This window comes from Sorex araneus, chromosome 2 (assembly GCF_027595985.1).
Source record: "Sorex araneus isolate mSorAra2 chromosome 2, mSorAra2.pri, whole genome shotgun sequence".
Lineage (NCBI taxonomy): Eukaryota > Metazoa > Chordata > Mammalia > Eulipotyphla > Soricidae > Sorex > Sorex araneus.
Window position 1 is genome coordinate 358,513,437 of NC_073303.1, and position 19,909 is coordinate 358,533,345.

Here is a 19,909-nt window from a genome sequence, read left to right on the forward strand (position 1 = left end):
GGAGAAGGGGTGGGGAATGAGCCAAGAGGCAGAGCGAGGGTTTGGGGCACACGGGATCAGGCACGGCAGAACCAGGGCAGAGCAAGACGAGGGGCCAAGGCGAGAAGGTGCACGCAAGCTGACACGTGTGTTTGTCACCTTAACGTGGCAGAGCCCGATACCCTCATCTGTGGCATAAGAAGGGATCAGAGAGCTAGCACAGGAGTCATGGTGCATGCGTGCACACAAGAGACACAGGTTAGATTCTGGACACCACATGTGGTTCCCTGAGCCCCACCGGGAGTGATCCCTGAGCACAGAGCCAGGAGTTAAGACCTGAGCACTGCTGGCTATGGGCAGCCCCACAATAAAATATAAATATAGTAAGGGGCTAAGAAAGGGCCAAAAGCAACAGCACCTGAGATCTGGTCTAGGAACCCAGCCTACGAGGGTGGCAGGCAGAGGGCGGACGGGAGGGGTGGACACTGAAGGGACGTGGACCCCACCTGGTGGAGGGTGTGGTTCTGGAATAGAGCATGAGTGAGACCCCATCGTGAACAGCCCTGTACATCACAGTGTCTCAAACTAATGGAAAAAAAACAACAAAAAAACTGGGGGGCCAGTGTAACAATACAGCAGCTGAGGCACCTCCTTGCATGCAGCCAAAGCCAGGTTCCAATCCTCACACCCCAGATGGGCCCCCCAGCCCGCCAGGAGTGACCCCTGAGTGCAGAGCCAGGAGTAAGTCCAGAGCACGACTGGGCACGGCCCACTCCACCCCACCCCGACTCCTAAAAAGAAAAGAAAAATACTGAATGAAAAAAAAAAACTGCTCAGAATTGAACAGATTGAAAATATAGTAGAAGAGAAAGAAACTTCCCAGCCAGGGAGGAACTTAACATAGGACTAGGTTAAGTATAGCTTGTTTCTGTAGGGTTTTTATAAGAAAATTGGGCCTTTGTGTTTCTTGCCAAATGGACTCTCCGAGGACTCCCCTCTGCTTCCCAGAGATGCCTTGTGAATTTAGGGCCCGACTGTGCTGCTGAGGTAAGACTAGCATCTCTCATTCCCGCTTAGGCTGGTGAGGGCTGTCCATTTACTTAAGACCTTTTAGGTCCTAGATCTGACTAGGAGCCCACATCCTGCCCTGTTTTCTCTCAGTCTTCTGTCAGCCCAAGGTGCTCAGGGCTTAATTCCGGCTCTGAGCTCAGGGATCACTCCTGGCCAGCTCAGGGGACCATACGTGGTGCTGGGGATGGAACCTGGGTCGGCCGCAAGCAAGGCAAGTGCCCTACCTGCTGTCCTGTGCCCTGTGCCCTGGCCCCTACTGGGCACTTTCACTCTTGAACACAGCGAGGAACCCGGGAACCGTGGACGAACAGAGACCCACGGCCTCTCTCCTGCATCACCTTCACCCGTATCGGGAAGGCGAACACCAGCAGAGCCACGGCGTCTGAGCGGCGGGACCCTTCCCCGCGCAGGCCAGCGGCAAAGCTTCTCCCGTGCACTAGAGGCAGGAGGTGGCGGGTGACACTCGTGCCCCCCGAGCAGCTGTGTGTCTCCGGCCCTGGCGCCCAGCAGCTCACCTTGCACTCTTCATCCAGCAGGTCCAAGATGCCCAGCTTGGCCTCGATGAGGTCGATGCAGGGCTGGTTGTCGTAGAAGTCGATCAGGGTCCAAGGGATCTGCTCCTTCATGTACTCTTCCTGCTCCAGTTTGAAGACGTGCTGGGGGAAGACGCCAGAGGCTGGGGCTCGTGCCCTGCAGTCACGCCCCCACCTCCACCTCCCCGGCCCGTTGGCCCCAGGAGGTCCACGTCCTGGAGGGTGAGAAGTGCCCCCACCAGAAAAGGTTCGGACACCAACGCCACAGTCAGGACAGCACATTGGCGTGTTGGCGCGGATTGCGGGTACCACACTCACATGTGGCTTAGCTGACGCAAGCTGGGCAGAAGACAACTGAGCTGACTCCTGCAGGGAGTGAGTGCGTGCCCCCCCCCCACTGACCTAGGCAGCCTCCGCCTACCCAGGGCCCCAGCTGGCCAGACCCACACCACCAGCCCCGACCCGCCCAGACGCTGACCCCCAGGCCCCCGACCCGCCCAGATGCAGACCCCCAGGCCCCGACCCACCCAGATGCAGACCCCTAGGCCCCAACCCACCCAGATACAGACCCTCCCAGGCCCCAACCTGCCCAGATGCAGACCCCCAGGCCCCGACCCACCCAGATGCAGACCCCCAGGCCCCGACCCACCCAGATGCAGACCCCCAGGCCCCGACCCACCCAGATGCAAACCCCCAGGCCCTGACGCGCCCAGATGTAGACCACCCAGGTCCCACCGGCCCAAACACAGACCCCCCAGGCCCCCCCACCCGCCCAGACGCAGACCCCCAGGCCCAACCCACCCAGATGCAGACCCCCAGGCCCCAACCTGCCCAGATGCAGACCCTCCCAGGCCCAAATCTGCCCAGACACAGAACCCCAGGCCCCCACCCACCCAGATGCAGACCCTCCCAGGCCCCAACCTGCCCAGACAGAGAACCCCAGGCCCCCACCCGCCCAGATGCAGACCCCCAGGCCCCGACCCGCCCAGATGTAAACCACCCAGGCCCCCACCCGCCCAGATGCAGACCACCAGGCCCTGACCCACCCAGATGCAGACCCCCAGGCACCCCCCCCCCGCCCAGATGCAGACCCCCAGCTTACCGAGTTGAACTGCTGCTGGAGCTTCTCGTTGGCATAGTTGATGCAGAACTGCTCAAAGCTGTTGACCTCAAAGGTCTCGAACCTGCAGAATGGAAGAGAAGACCCAGTAAGAGCCAGCTTGGTAGAAGACCCAAGGGGCTGCTGAGACTCGGCCAGGGACTGCCCCCCAGATTCTGTGTGTGGGACCCCAGGACTACCACAGCCGGCATCCGCCAGGCGACCCAGCTGAATGGGAGGAGCGAGACGGTCACTCTAGCCTCCAACGTAGAAGACATCTCAGGAAGAGTGGGTATAGACATGAGTGCCCGCAATTCTCTCCTCTCCCGCCTCTTGCCACCCTGTCTCACTACAGGGGGAGGGGGCTTCTTTCAGCGGTCTACACCGCAGAAGCCCTCGGGACAAGCTGGGGAACATGCCTCAGGTTGGCACTTCCAGTCTGGCAGCCCTCACTTTTAAGGGTCCGTGGGCTGCTCTGACCCGCCCCGCAGCATCTCTCCCTGGGCTCGTTCTTGTGTGTCTGTCGTGTCACGCCCAGAGATGCTCGGGGCTGACCTCTAGTTCCGAGCTCACGGATCACTCCCGGCAGGGCTTGCAGCGGGATGCCAGGGATGGCACCTGGGCAAGCACCCTACCCTCTGTACCATCTCTCTGGCCCCTGAGATCACACTCTCGACCACAGAGTATAAATGAGACTCGCAACCGTGAGAAACAACTCTGAAAGGCTGCGGGCCAGCGGGCAGCCTTCCTGGGAGAGATGGTGTCTGAGCACGAGGAGAAAGGAAGGTGGGAGAATTGTGGGGGGCTTAGAAGGAAGCCTCCCTTCCCCCCAACAACTACCTCCCCCCCTACACCCCCAGCCACTGAGCACCCCCAGCCTTGCCTCGAGAAACACAACATCCCTCCTTTCACACAGACCACACCCCCACCACCACCGCCACTGGCCTCAGCGGAAATACCGGAGCATGGCCCGGTGGGGCTGGGCTGAGGGTCAGGCACACATCAGCAGAGCCCGGGCCAGGCTGGCTCAGCAGTGCTCGAAAGGAAGCGCCTGCCTCCTGCACAAGGAGACGGGAAGCAGGGAAGCCCAGGGAAGCCAGGAGCCAGCCACCTCCCCACCTGGCGGTGAGGGAACGGCCTTGAACACGCTGTTCCTACAACACCCCACTGGAGGACGAGCTCTGGGTACATAAACCAAGATCCAAGAGGCCCAGTCGGAGTTGCAGCCCAGTCCCGCAGGACAAGGCCTGTACCCGCTGGTCACTCTGCCCCATGGGTGCCCTCCAGGCCGGGGCACGGGGGCATCCAGTGTACCCAGTCCTGCCCTGCAGCACCCCCTTCCTCTCCCTCCCCCACTGCACCCAGGGTGGGTTGCCGACAGAGGAAATGTCATCCACCAGACTTAGAAGGCGGATGAAAGAGGCAGCCTCGCCCTTGGCCGCGGCCTGGGAAGTGGACGTGTTCGCAGAGCTCGTGCTGAGTCCCACAGAGGAAGGATTTCAGGATCTCCCACTCGTCATTTTTTGAAGGTTTACAATGCCAGCACTCTACAAAGAACATTCTCATTAATTTGAGATGGTCTGAAATTAGCTCATAATTTCCTTATTCCTAAGATATTATCTGGGAACAATTCCTCTGCCGGCCAAGGGTAATTACCGCCATGCCGGAGGGCCAGAGATGAATGAGGGGCTGGGGAGGCATGGGGGATGTCGAGGGGGCGCAGAGCCAGGAAGAGAGGGCGCCCTCTCCGCTCCAGGCCCCCTGCGTGCATGGTGATTCTTCCCATCCGCTGAGATAACTTTTAAAAATAAACACAATGGATCTGTTTAGCGTTCGTGGCATTAAAATGTCATCAAAGGAATTTATATACACAAGGAATTGGATTCCTCCGGTAAAATCAATGCTGAGTGTTATAGACCTTGGGCGGGAGGAAGGTCAAACCGCAGAAGCAGCCTTGGGTCAGGGATATAACTCACACAAGTAGGATGCAGGCTTGGTGTCTCTGAGGCTCCGGGCTCCATCCCCCGCAGCCCCCCAGCCCCCCCCAACCCTGTGTGCTGCCCCTCCCCACCAGAAATCAACAACAGAGTCGATTTCATGCTGAAACCTGAGATGTGTATTTGCAGGGAGGACAATTTTCACCCCTACTTTGATTTCCTTTGATCTTCACAATGAAACGGCACATTATTTCCTCCCACCTTAATCTCTGGGTATGGTCACGGCCAGAACGGGCCTTGAAAAACAACGGGTGCTGTTGGCAAGTGATGCTGCAACCCCAAGCAGCCCCTAGTCACTGCACGCTAATCGCTAAGGCCCGGCACTCTGTCCCGAGCAGGGCTGCTAGGGGCGGGGATGCTCGCAAGGCGAGAAAGCTAGAAAGTTCCTCCCCCGGGGCCCGGAGGGACGGACGGGGCTCTTGGAGCTCAGTGCTGTCTGCGCACGGAGCTGGGGGGCCCCTCCGCCTCTGCACAGAGGGTGGAGTGGACAGACACAGGGCAGGGCGCAGCTGGAGAGCAGGGCTTCCGCGGGACACAGGGTGGCCACCAGGCTAGTCCTGTCTGAGTCTCCGTCCCCAGGCTCCTGCAACCTCACACAGGCACCCATGAACTGTCAGAGACGTCACCCCCTTGGCCCTGGACTCAGCCACGTGGGATGTGGCTGCGTCCGACAGGCCAGACTCTGGTTCCGCCCCGATGCTTCTCTGGATGCAGCCTGTGCCCCGGCCAGGAAGGGTCATCTCTGCGGCTCTCGCTCCTGTCCCAGGGAGCCTGGGGGAACCCCGCCTCTTGGAAATGGGTGGAGGTGGGGGGCTGCTCGTGGCAGTGCCCCCTAGTCCACCAGCTGCTGCCCTGAAGTGCGGGAGGGTGGCAGGGGAGCCTGGCATAGTTGGACCCCAGCATGGTGCCCTGAGCACTGCCCAGTGTGGCATGGGCGGTCTCCAGCTCTGCCAGGTCTGAGCACTGGACAGCTGGGCCCACACAGCTGGGCTGAGTCGAGCTGGGAGTGACCCTCGGGCTCCTGGAAGCACCATCCCCTGCTCCTGCCAGCTCCAACCAGTGAAGGTTTGTGCGGGAAGGTCCGGGCAGACGCCAGAACCACCCGGGGGAGGTGGCATGAGAGCCCCGGACTGGCCCGATCCTGTGCCTGACCCGTCGCCTTGAACATTGCCTACAGGACAGTGTGGGCGTCCCCCTGAATGCAGGGCGAGGAACGTCGCACCCGGTCTCCTCTCTGCGGGTGGAGACAGAGACACTTTCTCAGTGGGGACAGGCTGGGTCGTGGCTGGAGATGGTGAGTGCACGCCTGACCGGGGACAGCACACATAAAGGACATGTGGCCTGGAGCAAGGCAGATGGGAGTACAACACCCCCCCCCCCACACACACACACACACATGCTCCTTCGTGGCCCCGAGAGGGGCTCAGGGTTCTTTGAGGACTCAGGCCTCGGCAGGTGGAGGGCGACATCAGGTCAGCCCCGGGAGGAGGGGGTCCTGCGGATCTGTGGACAAGGGCGCCGCTCATACGTGGACAGGCCAACTCGGACATCATCATGGGGTGGCAGAGGCCTCGGGAAAATCCACTCAACTGATGCCGGGACAGAGAAGATGCAACATGCCAGCAGGCCCAAGGATGGCTTCGACTCGGCTGCCTTGGCCCTGCCTGAGGCCCCCTCCCGTGAGCCAAGCGTGCCCGTGTACCTGAGCAGTGCGCAGCGCCTTGGTGACAGGGGCAGGCCACGTGCACGCCTGAAATAGTCGTCCTATTTCAACATGCTGAGTAAGAGCGACCCCGAGCCCGCAGGCCCCCTCCCCGCCCCCCTGGGGACGCTCGGAAGCTGACTGCCCCTTCTCGGGGTGGCTGAAGGGAGCTGGGCCAGGGGTGGCAGAAAGCTGGCGTTTATCCAGGTCTTCTCTAAGAAGGTGATGGGGAGGGCAGTACTCCGGGAAACTCGATTCCCTGGAGATATTCACGGCCCGGGGAAGACTGGGCGCCAGGTAACTGCCGTGAGCTGGGCTGTTCACCCCAGGACAGACTGCTCCAGGCTCAGAGCCCAGCGGGAGCCCAGTGTAGAGCACGTGCGGCCAGGACGAAGGGGCACCCCCCCCCCCCAGCAACACTCACCTCCCAGGAGTCCTTACACCCTAGGGTGCTTCCCCTGTGTCTCAGACGCCCTTTTCCTGGCTGTGCCTCCGGGCCCCCGCCTGCCCCCAGCCCAGCCAGCACCGAGTCCACCCCCCGAGCTCCCGAGCGCTCTCTGCGGGCCCTTCGGTGCCAGGTCTGATGACCCCCTCCGGTCCGGTCACCTCCCCCTCCCAGTCAGTCCAGTGGAGGCCCAGGGGCGCCAGGCAGTGGGGCTGGGACCAGCAGTCGCCACTGTTTGTGTTGTCACCCCTGGCCCGTCGCCGGCTGCCCCCCATCTACCTCCCTGTTCCTCCCCAACCCCGTGCAGACAGAAGCTGTGGCACTGAAAACACAACCCGGGCATCACAGAGCGGGGGGAGGTGGTGAGTGAGGTGGCACACACATAGGGACCGGAGACGGCTCCACAGTTGGAGGCCCTGAGGTTGCACCCTGGTGCCACACAGGCCCCAGGACCGTGGGACCCGACCACTGAACTCTCCTGCCTGACTCGCCCAGGACGGCAAGGGTGCTTGGGAGCAGCCCTTAAAATAATGAACATAAGGGGCTGGAGCAATAGCACAGTGGGAAGGGTCTTTGCCTTGCACGCTGCCGACCCGGGTTCGATTCCCAGCATCCCATATGGTCCCCTGAGCACCACCAGGGGTAATTCCTGAGTGCAGAGCCAGGAGTAATCCCCGAGCATTGCCCGGTGTGACCCAAAAAGCAAAAAAAAAAAAAAAAATGACCATAAAATGGATTAATGAAATACTGAAATAAAATGCCACTGAAGTACAAAACCCGAGTCTGTTCTAGTCTGATAAGACTTTCTAGGTCTTTTTTTTTTTTATGTGTTTTGCTTTTTGGGTCACACCCGGCGATGCTCAAGGGTTATTCCTGGCTCTGCACTCAGGAATTACTCCTGGTGGTGCCTGGGGGACCATATGGGATGCTGGGAATCGAACCCGGGTCGGCAGCGTGCAAGGCAAACGCCCTCCCCGCCATACTATATATACACTCCGGCCCAAGGCTTTCTTGTGGAGGGAGACATTTTCCTCTCTGAGCCTCAGTTTCCCAGCTAGGAGCGGGAGGAAGACTCAGCGGGGGGCCACCGGTGTTCTGGCGGGGCGCGCGTGCCCCTCCCGCGCCTACCCGTAGATGTCCAGGACCCCGATGAAGGCGTGCTGCTTGAGGGAGCTGCGCAGGGCCTCGTTCACCTGCTCCACGATCCAGCCGAACAGCTGCGCGTACAGGTGCTTGGCCAGGGCGTCGCGCGCGTTGACCACCTGCTGCAGGGACATGGTCTTCACGTAGGTCTCCGCAGCGGTGACCAGCTTGCGGTGGCACAGCCAGTGCTGCATCTGATCCTGCTCCACGCCCAGCAGGCGGCAGAAGGTGTCCAGGTGCTCATCCTGGGGCTGCAGGAGACACGGGGGTCAGGAGAGGGCGGGAGGGCCCCACCCCTGCTCCGGCCCCTCCCCTGCGGCCATCGGGGACGACGGGTCCTCCGGCCCCCCCATCTCCGAAGCAACAACCCCTCCTGCCCCGCACGCACACGCTCACCCTGCTGAGTGGACAGGGCAGTGGCGGGGCCAGAGAGAGAGCACAGTGGGCAGGGCGCTTGCCTCACACGGAGCAACTGAGCCCTGCCAGGCCCCTGAGCACAGAGCCCAGAGAAAGCCCGGAGCACCTCTGGGTGTGCCCTCCAAACCAATAAAATAAAGCGCTTCTCAAACGGACCCTGTCACCTGCCAATGTGGTGAATTCTCGGGGCTTCCTAGAAACACTCTCCAGTCCTCCGCCCGCCTGCTCCAAGGCGGGTGAGCTGCAGAGCACTGGCAGGGGAGGACCCGGAGAGGGATCTGGTGCTCGGGAGACACCATGAAGAGAAAGGAGCCAGAGGCGGGAGCACCTTCCTGAAGCCCCCTACTCTGAGTGACCTCTGACCTGCGGCCCTCCAGCTAGCTGCCTGCTCAGAAGCACCCTGGGGTTCCCCTGGCCAGAATGGACCGCAACAGACAGGCGGGCCAGGTAAGTGGAGTGGGGGACGGTGCTGTCTGGAAGCTTCCAGGCTTCGAGATGCAGGGCCCGCCCAAGGAGCCCATCCCCCCGACACTCCGGGGCCACTTGCATCCTCCTACAGACATTTAAAACCCACCTGCTCCCCCAGCCAGTGTTGGGGACTGTTTAGGACCCTGAACAAAAGGGAGCCCCTCAACCTTTTACTCTGTACAAACCGGAAAATTCCATTACCAGCGTTTGCATAACCTGAGGCACAGGTGCCCTTGTGACAAAGGAAATAGCTAAACTCAAGAAGTAAAAGTAGCCCAGGACAATTAACCACGAGACCCTCAGGGCCCGTAGAGTAGAATACCTTACTTAAAAGCCATACCCTAGCTTACAAAACCTCCTGACAGATGTTCCTGCCAGATAAACCCTTGTCTACGTGACCACTCGTGCCCCTCCCCACTATTTCTCAACCGACTCTTAGAGAATATTGTAGCCCACCAAAGAACACCCCTAACTTTTCCTTATTTGGTCTGAGAAGACACTTCCCTGATGATTGACAACTCATGTACCAACCCCCTGCTAAGAAAGGTATAAAACCAGCATGACTGATAATAAAGATGCTCTTGATCAGCAAATGTTGTCTTGAGCCTCCTTCTTTCTAACCTCACCAGTTTTATTCTCAGGTTGGGACCGCTCACGAAACCCACTCAATTAGGAGCGCTTTCCACTGTTGTCTCTCCGCGGGCCGGAGAGATTTCGGGGAAACGTGCAAGCCAGAGCAAGTACAGGACCATCAGGCCCCGGAGCAGGAAGACAGCCCCGCCCCGCCCCGCCCTCTCTGTCCCGAGGCCAGAGTTCCTCCAGAGCTTGGCGTGTGGAGAGGAGGCGCTGGACAGAGCGAAGGGCAGGGACAGCTGCGGCCCCACTGACCCCGGCGAGTATTGAGGGAGAGAAATCTGAGGGGGCCTTTGGGGGATTTAGCTGACCAAAGAGCCAGGATCTGAAGACACGTCACTGGTCACGATTCCCAGAAGAGCTGCCCCGGAACTCGCCTTGGCATCGTGTCCTCTCACCAGTGGACGTGGTGAGCCAGGCTCCCTGACCCGGGCCTGGACCTCCAGCCAGGGCACCTGGGACCCAGCTGGCTTTGCTCCACGGAGAAGGAGCCGCAGCCGCCCCGCCAGACCAGGCGGCCGCGGCGGCCTCAGGGCAGAGCAGCAAAGGTCCCCCCGATCATCTGGCCCGTCCTCCCAGTCTGTGACAGCTGGCACTGGGGTTCCCGTGTGCAGTGGCCTGTGGGCAGTGCCCCGTCCTTCTACACAGCGTCCCGTTCCTCCCGGGTCCCAGCCCTCCTGGGCACTGCCACATCACCACAGGGAGACAGTCCAGGAGCTGCGGGTCCGCTGGTGACCGCCGGCACGGGTGTCCCTCTGCATGCCGTGTGGCCGGCTCCTGCCTGCTGATTCTAAACTGGCTACACACCCCGCCGTCACACTCACGTTCAAATCCACCCAAATCGGGCAGCGCCGGGGAACAGTTTGTGGGTCCGAGCCGCCTGGAGAGGGAACAACCTGCCTCTGGTGTCCCAACCGTTCCTGGCCACCGTGTCCCCGTGGGCACCCGGGCAGGTAGGCCAAGGACACGCTTCCTGCTTGAATCGAGGCTGAGGTGCTACAGAACATAGACGTGCTATGGGGGGAGGCGGCCGGCCAGCAGGAGGCCGCCTGTGGACCAGAACCTGAAGCCAACCCAGGAGAGGTGGGCGGGGGACAGTTCCCCGGCGTCTGTGTGTCCTGCAGTCTGGGCCCCCGCTGGCGGGGAGTGTGGGTCTGTGGGTTTGCCATCTCGACTGTGACCCGGTGGGGTTTCGAGCTGTGCCCAGCGGGCAGGAGTGGACGCTGCTGCCCAGAGGCCCACTAGTGGATGGACTTCCCTCAGGCCTCAGTCTTCCAGCCCCACATTTCCTGCCACCTCTCAGAGGGGCGGGGCCAGGGCTGGGGCTCCGGTGGGAGGCGGGAGGGAGGCCCATATTCTAGGTGCACCCAGGACCAGTGGGTGCAATCCCTAAAGCCTCAGAACATGAAACGGAGGGGCCATGGTGCTACGGGGTACCTGAGCCCTGGACCAGCAGGGGCTGCCCTGTCCCTCTCCCCAGTGTCCCCCGTCACGCCCTGTCCCAACTGCCCACAGCCACAAGCCAACCCCCAGGGAGCTGGGCGAGGGACACACCTGTGCAGAGAATCACATCTCTGACCTCCTGCGTCTCTCCTCTGCCCTACTTCCTTCTCACCTTGACCTCCTACTTCCTTCTCACCTTGACCTCCTACTTCCTCCTCACCTCTGACCTCCTACTTCCTTCTCACCTTGACCTCCTACTTCCTTCTCACCTTGACCTCCTATTTCCTTCTCTCCTCTGACCTCCTACTTCCTCCTCACCTCTGACCTCCTACTTCCTTCTCACCTTGACCTCCTATTTCCTTCTCTCCTCTGACCCCCTACTTCCTCCTCACCTCAATGTCCCGAGAAGCTGGTACGGAGGAGCAGCCCAGCTCAGGGGAGCACTGTCGGCCTCCTCCACAGAACAGGCACCCGGGACCCCACTGGGCCCAGGCCTGCCCCTCTCCCAGGTCTCACATCTGCACTGGGCCCAGAGAGCTCAGTCCTTCTCCGGCCACCGACAGCCAGGGTGCTGGCCGGTCAGCAGAGTCCCTGGAGACCTGGGTGGCCAAGGCGACAGAGGACCAGTCGGCGTAGGACCAGCCGTAAGTTTGACCCTGCGGCACCACAGCTGCTCCTCGCCTCAGGGCCGACCCCGGCAGGAGCGCTGCCCTCACAGACAGGCGGTGTGGGGGGTGGCCGCGCAGACGGGAGGCCCCGGCCCTTAGGACCCGTCTCAGATGAGACTCGGGTGAAGCGAGTCAAGTATGGCCCTGCCTGCCCCCTCGGCACCCCACTCTCCGAGCCCCCTCATGTCAAACCCATCGCCCGACCCCGCAACACCCCCCTGCAACACACCCCAACATCAGTGTCCAGGGCCACCCAACATCCCAGGCCCACCATGCTCTTCTCCTACACAGGATCCAGGTGGGGAAACCCCATGAGGCTACAGGGGCTCCCTAAATCCCAGGCCGCTTCTCTCCCAGGGAAAGAAGCATGCTGTGCTGGTGTCCACCCTGCCCTCATCTTCCTCTGCCCAAAGGCCGGTCCAGTCTGGGCTCAGTCTGGGCCAATAGTGAGAGGGTGATTCCTGCTTGCTCCAGCGGTGCAAAGGCCCTGTGGCTGGGAGGGCGCCTACCTCGCAGGGACAAGGCCCGTCCTCATGGGCTGTGCCCCTGGCAGCCAACACAGCATCGCCTCACTGTGTCAGGGGGTGAGGACACACATTCTCAGGGTTCAGCGTCTGTGCCATGCAGCCTTCCCCACCCCCCTCCCCACCCCCCAGCTTCTGGTCAGTTCGATGCAAAGTTGGTGGAGCGAAACTCAACCTTTGTACCTTCCCAAGCCTCTGCCACCAGGGTGACTAAGGGGGGGTGTAATAAAGCAGATTCCCCTATTCGAGGCTGGAATAACATGTCCAGCCCAGCTGGACCCTACCACATTGCAGGTGATGGTCTATACAGCCGCCCCAGTGCTGACCCCGGCATCTGCCCACTGGACGCTGCTGTCCGGCGCGTGTCTCAGTCAGGGAGCAGAATCCAGCACTGACCATGTGTAAATCACGAGCACAGAGGCTTAGTCAAGCCCTGCCGGGTCCTGCGCTAGCATGATTGCCGCCACGTCCTGTCCACCCAACGGGGCTGCAGCTGACCCTGTCTGCAACTGGCCACCTGCAGCTGGGACCTCATCACGGAGCTCAGCGAGGGCTCGGCCACTGGTCATCCTCTGCAGAAGTCCATGGACCTCACTGGTTTTCTCAATCCATCGAAAAGAATGTCTTGAACAGCCACTAAATTCCCTGCCTCGCAAGACAGAAATTGGATGGCAGCAGATTTGAAAAAGAGGATGAACGCATTCTTAAAAAAAAAAAATTATCAGCAAGGAAACAGGAGCCATAACTGTGAAGAATAAATAACCCACGAGTGTCCTCCAAGGGCACAGGCCCATTTGTCGCACGGAACCGGACGGGCGGTGTAAGCGGCCCTTTCATCTGGGGCCTTACCGAGATGCTGCAGGACTCGCCATCTCGCTCCGCCTGGATCCCCACGTTTCCGAGGTGCAGGATAGAAGCAATTATCTTAAAAATGCTTATCTGATGGGACTCTCGCACTCCTGCGGGGAGAAAGGGATGAACGACACTCAGTATCCATGACCAGAGAGAAAGGACATTTCACCCTCCTTTAAAGGACTTTAAAAAAAAAAAAAGGTTTGATTATTTTTTTTTTTCCTTTTCTGGATCAGTAACTCCTAAAATGATCCAGGCTCCTCACCAAGTAATTGCCACTCACAGCGACAGCTCTGAGGGCAAAGGGGCTTCCTGCACCAGACAGGGAATCTCCTGGCTGGAATTGTCTTGATCAAACCAGATGGGTCACACTGCTGTCCCTCCTAACTCTTCCCACGGCAGAGAGGCCGTAATCACAGTCTCGAGCTGGACTTGCAGCTCCATGCTCTGACCGCGTTCTCGCCTCTCCCGTTTATAGAGACCGGTCATTTATCTGCTGTCACGCCCTGCCCCACCCATCCGTACCTACAAACATCTGCGCCACCAATGCAAAGTGCCCGCAGGGGATCGGAAGCAGACACACCCCCTCGGGGCACTCTCAGGGGCAGGAGAGCCAAATGATGCCTGGCTGTTCCCGTCCTGCTTCACGACCCTTCAGTAAGGGACGGATGCGCCCACCTGGAACCATGGGGCACCCACTGTGCTGGGAGCAAAGTCCTGAAGATCCAAGACTTGGGTGCCCTCCTAGAGTCAAATTTTGCTTTAAGGGGGTATTAGTTTTCTTTTTTTATTTTTTTTCATTATAAAACAATTCATTTAGGGTTATATTTGAATTTTTTTATTTTCTTTTTGGGTCACACCCGGCAATGCTCAGAGGTTACTACTAGTGGTGCTCAGGGGACCATATGGGATGCTGGGAATTGAACCCAAGTCAACCGCGTGCAAGGCAAATGTCCTACCCGCTGTGCTATACGCTGGACGACAGCACGGTAGTAGGGCGTTTGCCTTGCACGCGGCCGACCCGGGTTCGATTCCTCTGCCCCTCTCAGAAAGCCCGGCAAGCTACCGAGAGTATCTTGCCTGCATGGCAGAGCCTGGCAAGCTACCCGTGGTGTATTCGATATGCCAAAAACAGTAACAACAAGTCTCACAATGGAGATGTTACTGGTGCCCGCTCGAGCACATTGATGAGCAATGGGATGACAGTGACAGTAAAAACATTTCATGCTTAAAAACAGGTCACAGAATAGAGAGTTACCATTGGCCTCAGGGAATTACAACTGTCCTTCTTATTCCCCAAGGGTACTTCTGGGTTGGGGCACACACCTGGTGATGCTCAGGGATCATGTGGCGTGCCAGGGATCTAACCTGGGTCAGTGTGTGCAAGCCCAGGGCTTGACCCCTGTACTGTCACTTATTTGTAAGTAATTCTTTACGCACTGAACACAAAGGTAGTGACACCGCATACAGGGGTTACCAGTGTTGTTCAGATCAATCCATCAGATGAGTCACCCAAGTGTCCTGGACAAGATGAAGGCAGACTTTATAAGCGCTGGGTAAGTCTGATCATCTAAGGCCCTGGGGCTGGGGATTTGCTTTTTAAATTATGTAAAAAATTTCAAAAAAAAATACAAAATTTTACAAAGCAATTCATGCTCTTGCTTCCTCGCTGCTTGGTACACAAACTCAAATATTCCTATAGAAATGCACAATTATTCTACAGAAACATATTACTTTTATTTTTTAAAAAAAGCCAATAGCAGTCAGAGTTTGAGTCCTATAGGCCTATGTTCTGTTTTGGGGTAACGGAATTGTTACATGAAAGAAAGCAGGCTAGAGCCGCAGACTTATAAGACAGGAGGTTGAAGGATCATCCCCTGACAGGGAGTAAAGCACGGAGCTTGTGATCATCATCAGGTGTATGATAATCATTATCGTTATCAGACCACAGCCTGCAGCTCTCAGGGGCTACTCCTGGCTCTGTGCTCAGGGAGCCACGCAATGCCAGAGGTGGAACTGGGGTCAGCCATATGCAGGGCCAGTCCGCACCCCAGCACGATCTCCCTGGGCCTTTTCTGAAGTCGGCAAAGTCCCTTTAGCAGGACGAGCCGGGCAGTGGGTACTGGGACCTTGATAAGATGACAAGGAGTTCAATCCCTGCACACACACACACACACACACACACACACACACACACACACACACACACACACACACACACACACACACACAGTCTTTAACAAAGTAAAAGAAAAAGGAAATGAATCAGCCCTGTGGTGCTGGGATGGGGTGGGGAGCGGTCAGCTGAGATCTGCCCTCTCCCTCCAGCCTTGCTCCGGGGCTGGACAGCACGCCTGGTCAGCAGAGGGCACTGTGGCAACCACGCTGGCAGCAGGAAGCAGCTTCGCCGCTGCTGCTCGGACAGACGATGTCCACACCCGCAGCCAGGGCGTCCCCACCACGGGAACAGCTTCCGGATCCTATGGCAGGCCCGGTCTGAGGTGGGGCGCGGGGTAGGGGAGAGACAGGCAGGACTGCCCTGCAGGGCCTGGGGACGCAGCTGTCCCTCGTGCCTGTCCTCTCACGGACCAGGACACCCCAGAAGACGCCGTTCTTGTGAACACTGATTTCATTTTTCTCTGCTGGGCTGGTGGGCTCTGGGACTTGGTCTCCCCCGTCTGGGAGAGGGGGCTGTCCCGCGGGGGGTGGCGGGAGAGGTCTGAGTCAGGGCCCTGGACACAACTCTTCAGCAGAGCATCCCAGAATGGCCCCTCGGATGCGGACGATGCCCAGTGTGGGTCCCTGATCGGGGAGGATGGACACTCGGGTCCCTTCCCAGAGAGCAAGCAGACTCCCCGCCCTGGACTCCCCGCCCTGGCTTCTGCTGTAGGTCCCAGAACTTTGCACTGCTGGGGACAGCCCAAAGGGCTGAGAGCAGGCTTGGCATGTGGGAGCCCGGGGCGTGGTCCCTGGCACCACGTGCTCCCGAGTCATGGGGGTGTGCCCCCCTAAAAACCAAAACACCTGCCTCCTATCTTTCCACTAGATGCTTCTCCCTGCCCCAAACAGCAAGGCGGGGTGCGTCTCCCTGCTCCAGGACCCCCTGTGCCCGGATGGACAGGGCTCTTGGTTTTGGATCTTTTGGGGGCTCAGTTAGGGAGCTGGGAGGGTCGGGCTGTACCAGGACACATCAGCTGCAGTTCCATCCTGCCCGAACCTGAGTTTGGGGTGCGCAGGGCCACAGGCCTGGGACTTTCCTGTAGAATACGCTGTGCTAAACCTGGACCTGGGTCCCCAAAAGACTCGCCCTCCCCTTGGTCCCGAGGGTGACATCTGCAGGGACAGCTGCAGAGAAACGGTCAGACCAGATCTTCGAGAAAGGTCACCCAGGTTCCAGCTGCGATGTTCCGGGGCCCGAGGGTGAGCAGATGAGGGCAGGGGGCACTGCTCTGTGCATATGGGGGCCAGGTCCCCACCGCCCTGGCCCGGGCTGGCATGTCCCCCCACTGCAGGGAGGCGGCCCTCAGGGCCTGCGCCCCCCCCACACAAGCCCCGTACATACCAAGGAGGGTGAAGGCCTGGCATGTTTTCTCAAAGTCCTTCGCATCGTCCACACCCTCGATAGACGTGTCCCCTCCCTGCGACGTGTAGAAGAAGTCCTCTGCACAGGCTGTGGGGGGAGAAGGGGGAGGCGTCAGCACCCAGGGAAGCTCCGCCCTGTGAGGCGGGATGAGAGCGAGACCCCCGGGGGTTCCTCCTCGAGAGCAGACTCGACTCCCAGCGAGCAGAGGAGGCCTTCCTCGGATGGGCCTCAGGGCTGGGTCGAGCGAGGGCGCATGAAAGGGCTGGCGCAGAGGCTTGACCCGCAGGAGGCCCGCGTTCCTTCACGGGCACCGCGTGGGACCCAGGGAGGGCGCCCACAAAGCAAGACTCTCCTTATCGACTGTGGTCACCGGGAGAGAGAACAGAAATCAGGCAGAGACGGAACCCGCACACAGGCATTGCTAAAGCGCTCAGACTGGAATAAAAGTCAGGAGAGGTTCAGCGGATGGAAGGCTTTGCCCATTAATATTTCTGTTTATTTATTTTTTGCTTTGGGAGGGCCACACCAGTGATGCTCGATCTCACTCCTGGCTCTGCACGCAGGAATCACTCCTGGCGGTGCTCGGGCGGCCCTGAGGGACACTGGGGATCGAACCCGGCTTGGCCGCGCCCAGGGCAAACACTCCACCCGCTCTGCCTCCACTCTGGCCCCTGTTGATTTATTTCTGTCCCCTCCTCCCTTTCATCATTTATGCTTTTGTGGGCGCAGGTCCCGCAGAAACAGCCCCGCTCATGGGCTCAGGGCAGGGCTCGGGGGGAGGGGAGCGAGGGAGGAAGGCGGGTTTTCCTCGGAGCTGCCGCCAGGCCCTTGGTCAGGCTCCTCGTGATCAGCAGGTCCGGAACCAAGCAGGGCCCACGGCCAACCCATCCACGAGGCCGGACACAGCCGCGCCCAGAGCACAAGAGGGTGCCAAGGGCTCTCGAGGGAGCGCGTGCTCCTCCCGAGGGCGCAGGCCGCTGAGGGAGGGCCGGAGAAGTGAGGTCTCACTCGCATGCAGGGGTGCCCACACACACCCACCGGGCGGCAGGGAGCAGAGAGGCGGACAGCAGCCACACCAGGCGGCCTGCCCCGCGGACGAGGTGACCCCATCAGTGCCCAAGCGCCTGCTCAGGGCTGCGCTCCGTCAAGGCTGGGGCAGCTGCCTGGCGTGTTGCATGGGCTCCGGGAGCCCAGAGGTGGACCGTGCGGGGGTCCTGGCTGGATTCTGGGGTAGCAGAGTCAGCGGGGGGGTCGATTCTTCTCCCACAGCTGCCCAAAGACCCCCGCCCCAGCCTGTCTGGCCATGCCCCTCGCAGACCCTGTGCAGGTACCTGACGTCCCCCGGGCCCCCAGTACAGGCGGCAGATGGGGTCAGCTCGGCACCCAGGGTGCCCACTGTGGCATCCGGCACAGAGTGGGAAGGGCCACCTGGCAGGGGCCCAGCGGAGTCCAGAAAGGCTGCACGGGGCAGAGGCGGCCCAGGCGGGCACCCTGGGCACTGCCTCCCGGTCTCCGGGGCTTGGGCAGGAGTGCCGGGCACCGGGCTGAGAGAGCTGCCATGTCTCTGTCCTTAGGAGCGCCCGGGCCTCCTCTTACCTGTGGTGCGACGCCCCTGCACCCCTCCGACCCCTTTGACCCCTGCTCTCCTCGCTCTTTCCTTCCGTTTGTCTCACCCAACGGGCTGACCCGGGACCCGGGCTGTGGCTCAGCCATAGAGGACAGGCCTTCGGTGTGGGAGGTCTGCCTGGCCCCAGCTCGGGCCCCCTCCCCGGGCCCCACCCGGGCTCCATCCCCGACCCCTCCCTGGGCTCCTGGGCTCCATCCTGGGCTCCAACCCTGGCCCCCAACCACCACCCCCACCACACTGTCTGGCCGTGACTGGGCGATGGGCATAAGCCCATGTCCAGCCCCTGCCCTGGGGGACGCGTTCCCGGTTTCCTGGAGGTCAGGCGGAGTGGCGGGGGTGGCACTCAGTACTGGGCCTGGCTCCACCCCTGCTGGCCCTCCAGTGGAAACCGTTTTCGGAGGAACAGTGCGTGAGAACTTGCCTCTCGCCACTGCAAACTACCTTCCCCACCGCCTGCCCTCGCCCGTCCAACAACTCCTGATGGGCAGCCCGGCTCAGCGCACACCAGCTACCAGGCGGGGGCGCTCCAGAGGGAGAGTTAGGGGGAGGCTTTGACTCACATTAGAGATAAGGCTGAGCCCCGTGGCAGCCACCCGTGCCCCTGCCCTGAGCACCAGCCCCCGAGTACTCACTGAGCGCCAGTTCTTTGAACTCGGGGAGGCTGGCCACCGCGCACAGCTGGTAGAAGATGTGGTAGTTCCTCTCGTCGGCGGCCTGCAGCGGAGGAAGGAGGCCGGCAGCTTCAGGCCAGTGGGCCCCAACACGGGGCCCTGCCCTGAGCATCCCGGGTGTGGCCCTCACCACCCCCTCCCCCAAAAGAGATGAAGAGAAAACTGAAAGAACACGTTTGTGTAACCCTGGCTCAAAGGATGATCAGGCTAGAGCCATAGTACAGCAGGGAGGGGGCTTGTCTTACATGCAGCCAACCCGCATTCGAGCCCCAGCACCCCACAGGGTCCCCCAAGTCCCACTAGGAGTGACCCCTGTGTGCAGCGCTAGGAGTAAACCCTGAGCACTGCTAGGTGCGGCCCCAAACTATAAACAAAAAGATGAGCCTCTCAGGCACAAGGAGTCAGCGGGAAACAGTGAGAAGCCCAGGGACAGACAGGAAGTCCCTCGCCTGGCGGGAACACTGACAGGAAGTCCCTCACCTGGAGGGGACACTGACAGGAAGTCCCTCACCTGGCAGGGACACTGACAGGAAGTCCCTCACCTGGCAGGGACACTGACAGGAAGTCCTTTAACTGGCAGTATACAGACAGGAAGTCCCTCACCTGGCGGGGACACTGACGGGAAGTCCCTCACCTGGCGGGGACACTGACAGGAAGTCCCTCGCCTGGCAGTATACAGACAGGAAGTCCCTCACCTGGCAGTATACAGACAGGAAGTCCCTCACCTGGCAGTATACAGACAGGAAGTCCCTCACCTGGCAGGGACACAGGAAGTCCCTCACCTGGCAGTATACAGACAGGAAGTCCCTCACCTGGCGGGGACACAGACGGGAAGTCCCTCACCTGGTGGGGACACTGACAGGAAGTCCCTCGCCTGGCGGGGCCACTGACAGGAATCCCCCTCACCTGGAAGACCACTCTGGACTTCTCCAGCAAGTAGGTCCTCATGTTGGCCCCGATGATGTGGTACCTCTTGTCGAAGCCGATCTGAATGTACTTCCCAAAGCGGCTGCTGTTGTCATTGCGTGTGGTTTTGGCATTGCCGATGGCCTGC

General features: G+C 60.3%; 1 protein-coding gene across 2 annotated transcripts in view; it reads right to left on the reverse strand.

The window, feature by feature from the left end:
* MYO5B (myosin VB) overlaps positions 1-19,909 on the reverse strand; it is a 187,438-nt gene that overhangs the window by 53,228 nt on the left and 114,301 nt on the right. For both annotated transcript variants that reach the window (XM_055126082.1, XM_055126081.1), the window contains exons 6-12: positions 19,762-19,905; positions 18,817-18,898; positions 16,537-16,644; positions 12,972-13,081; positions 7,955-8,220; positions 2,686-2,767; positions 1,566-1,706 (exon numbers count right to left, since the gene is read on the reverse strand). In XM_055126082.1, coding sequence (XP_054982057.1) covers positions 1,566-1,706; positions 2,686-2,767; positions 7,955-8,220; positions 12,972-13,081; positions 16,537-16,644; positions 18,817-18,898; positions 19,762-19,905 — 933 coding nt within the window. The remainder of the gene's footprint in view (positions 1-1,565; positions 1,707-2,685; positions 2,768-7,954; positions 8,221-12,971; positions 13,082-16,536; positions 16,645-18,816; positions 18,899-19,761; positions 19,906-19,909) is intronic.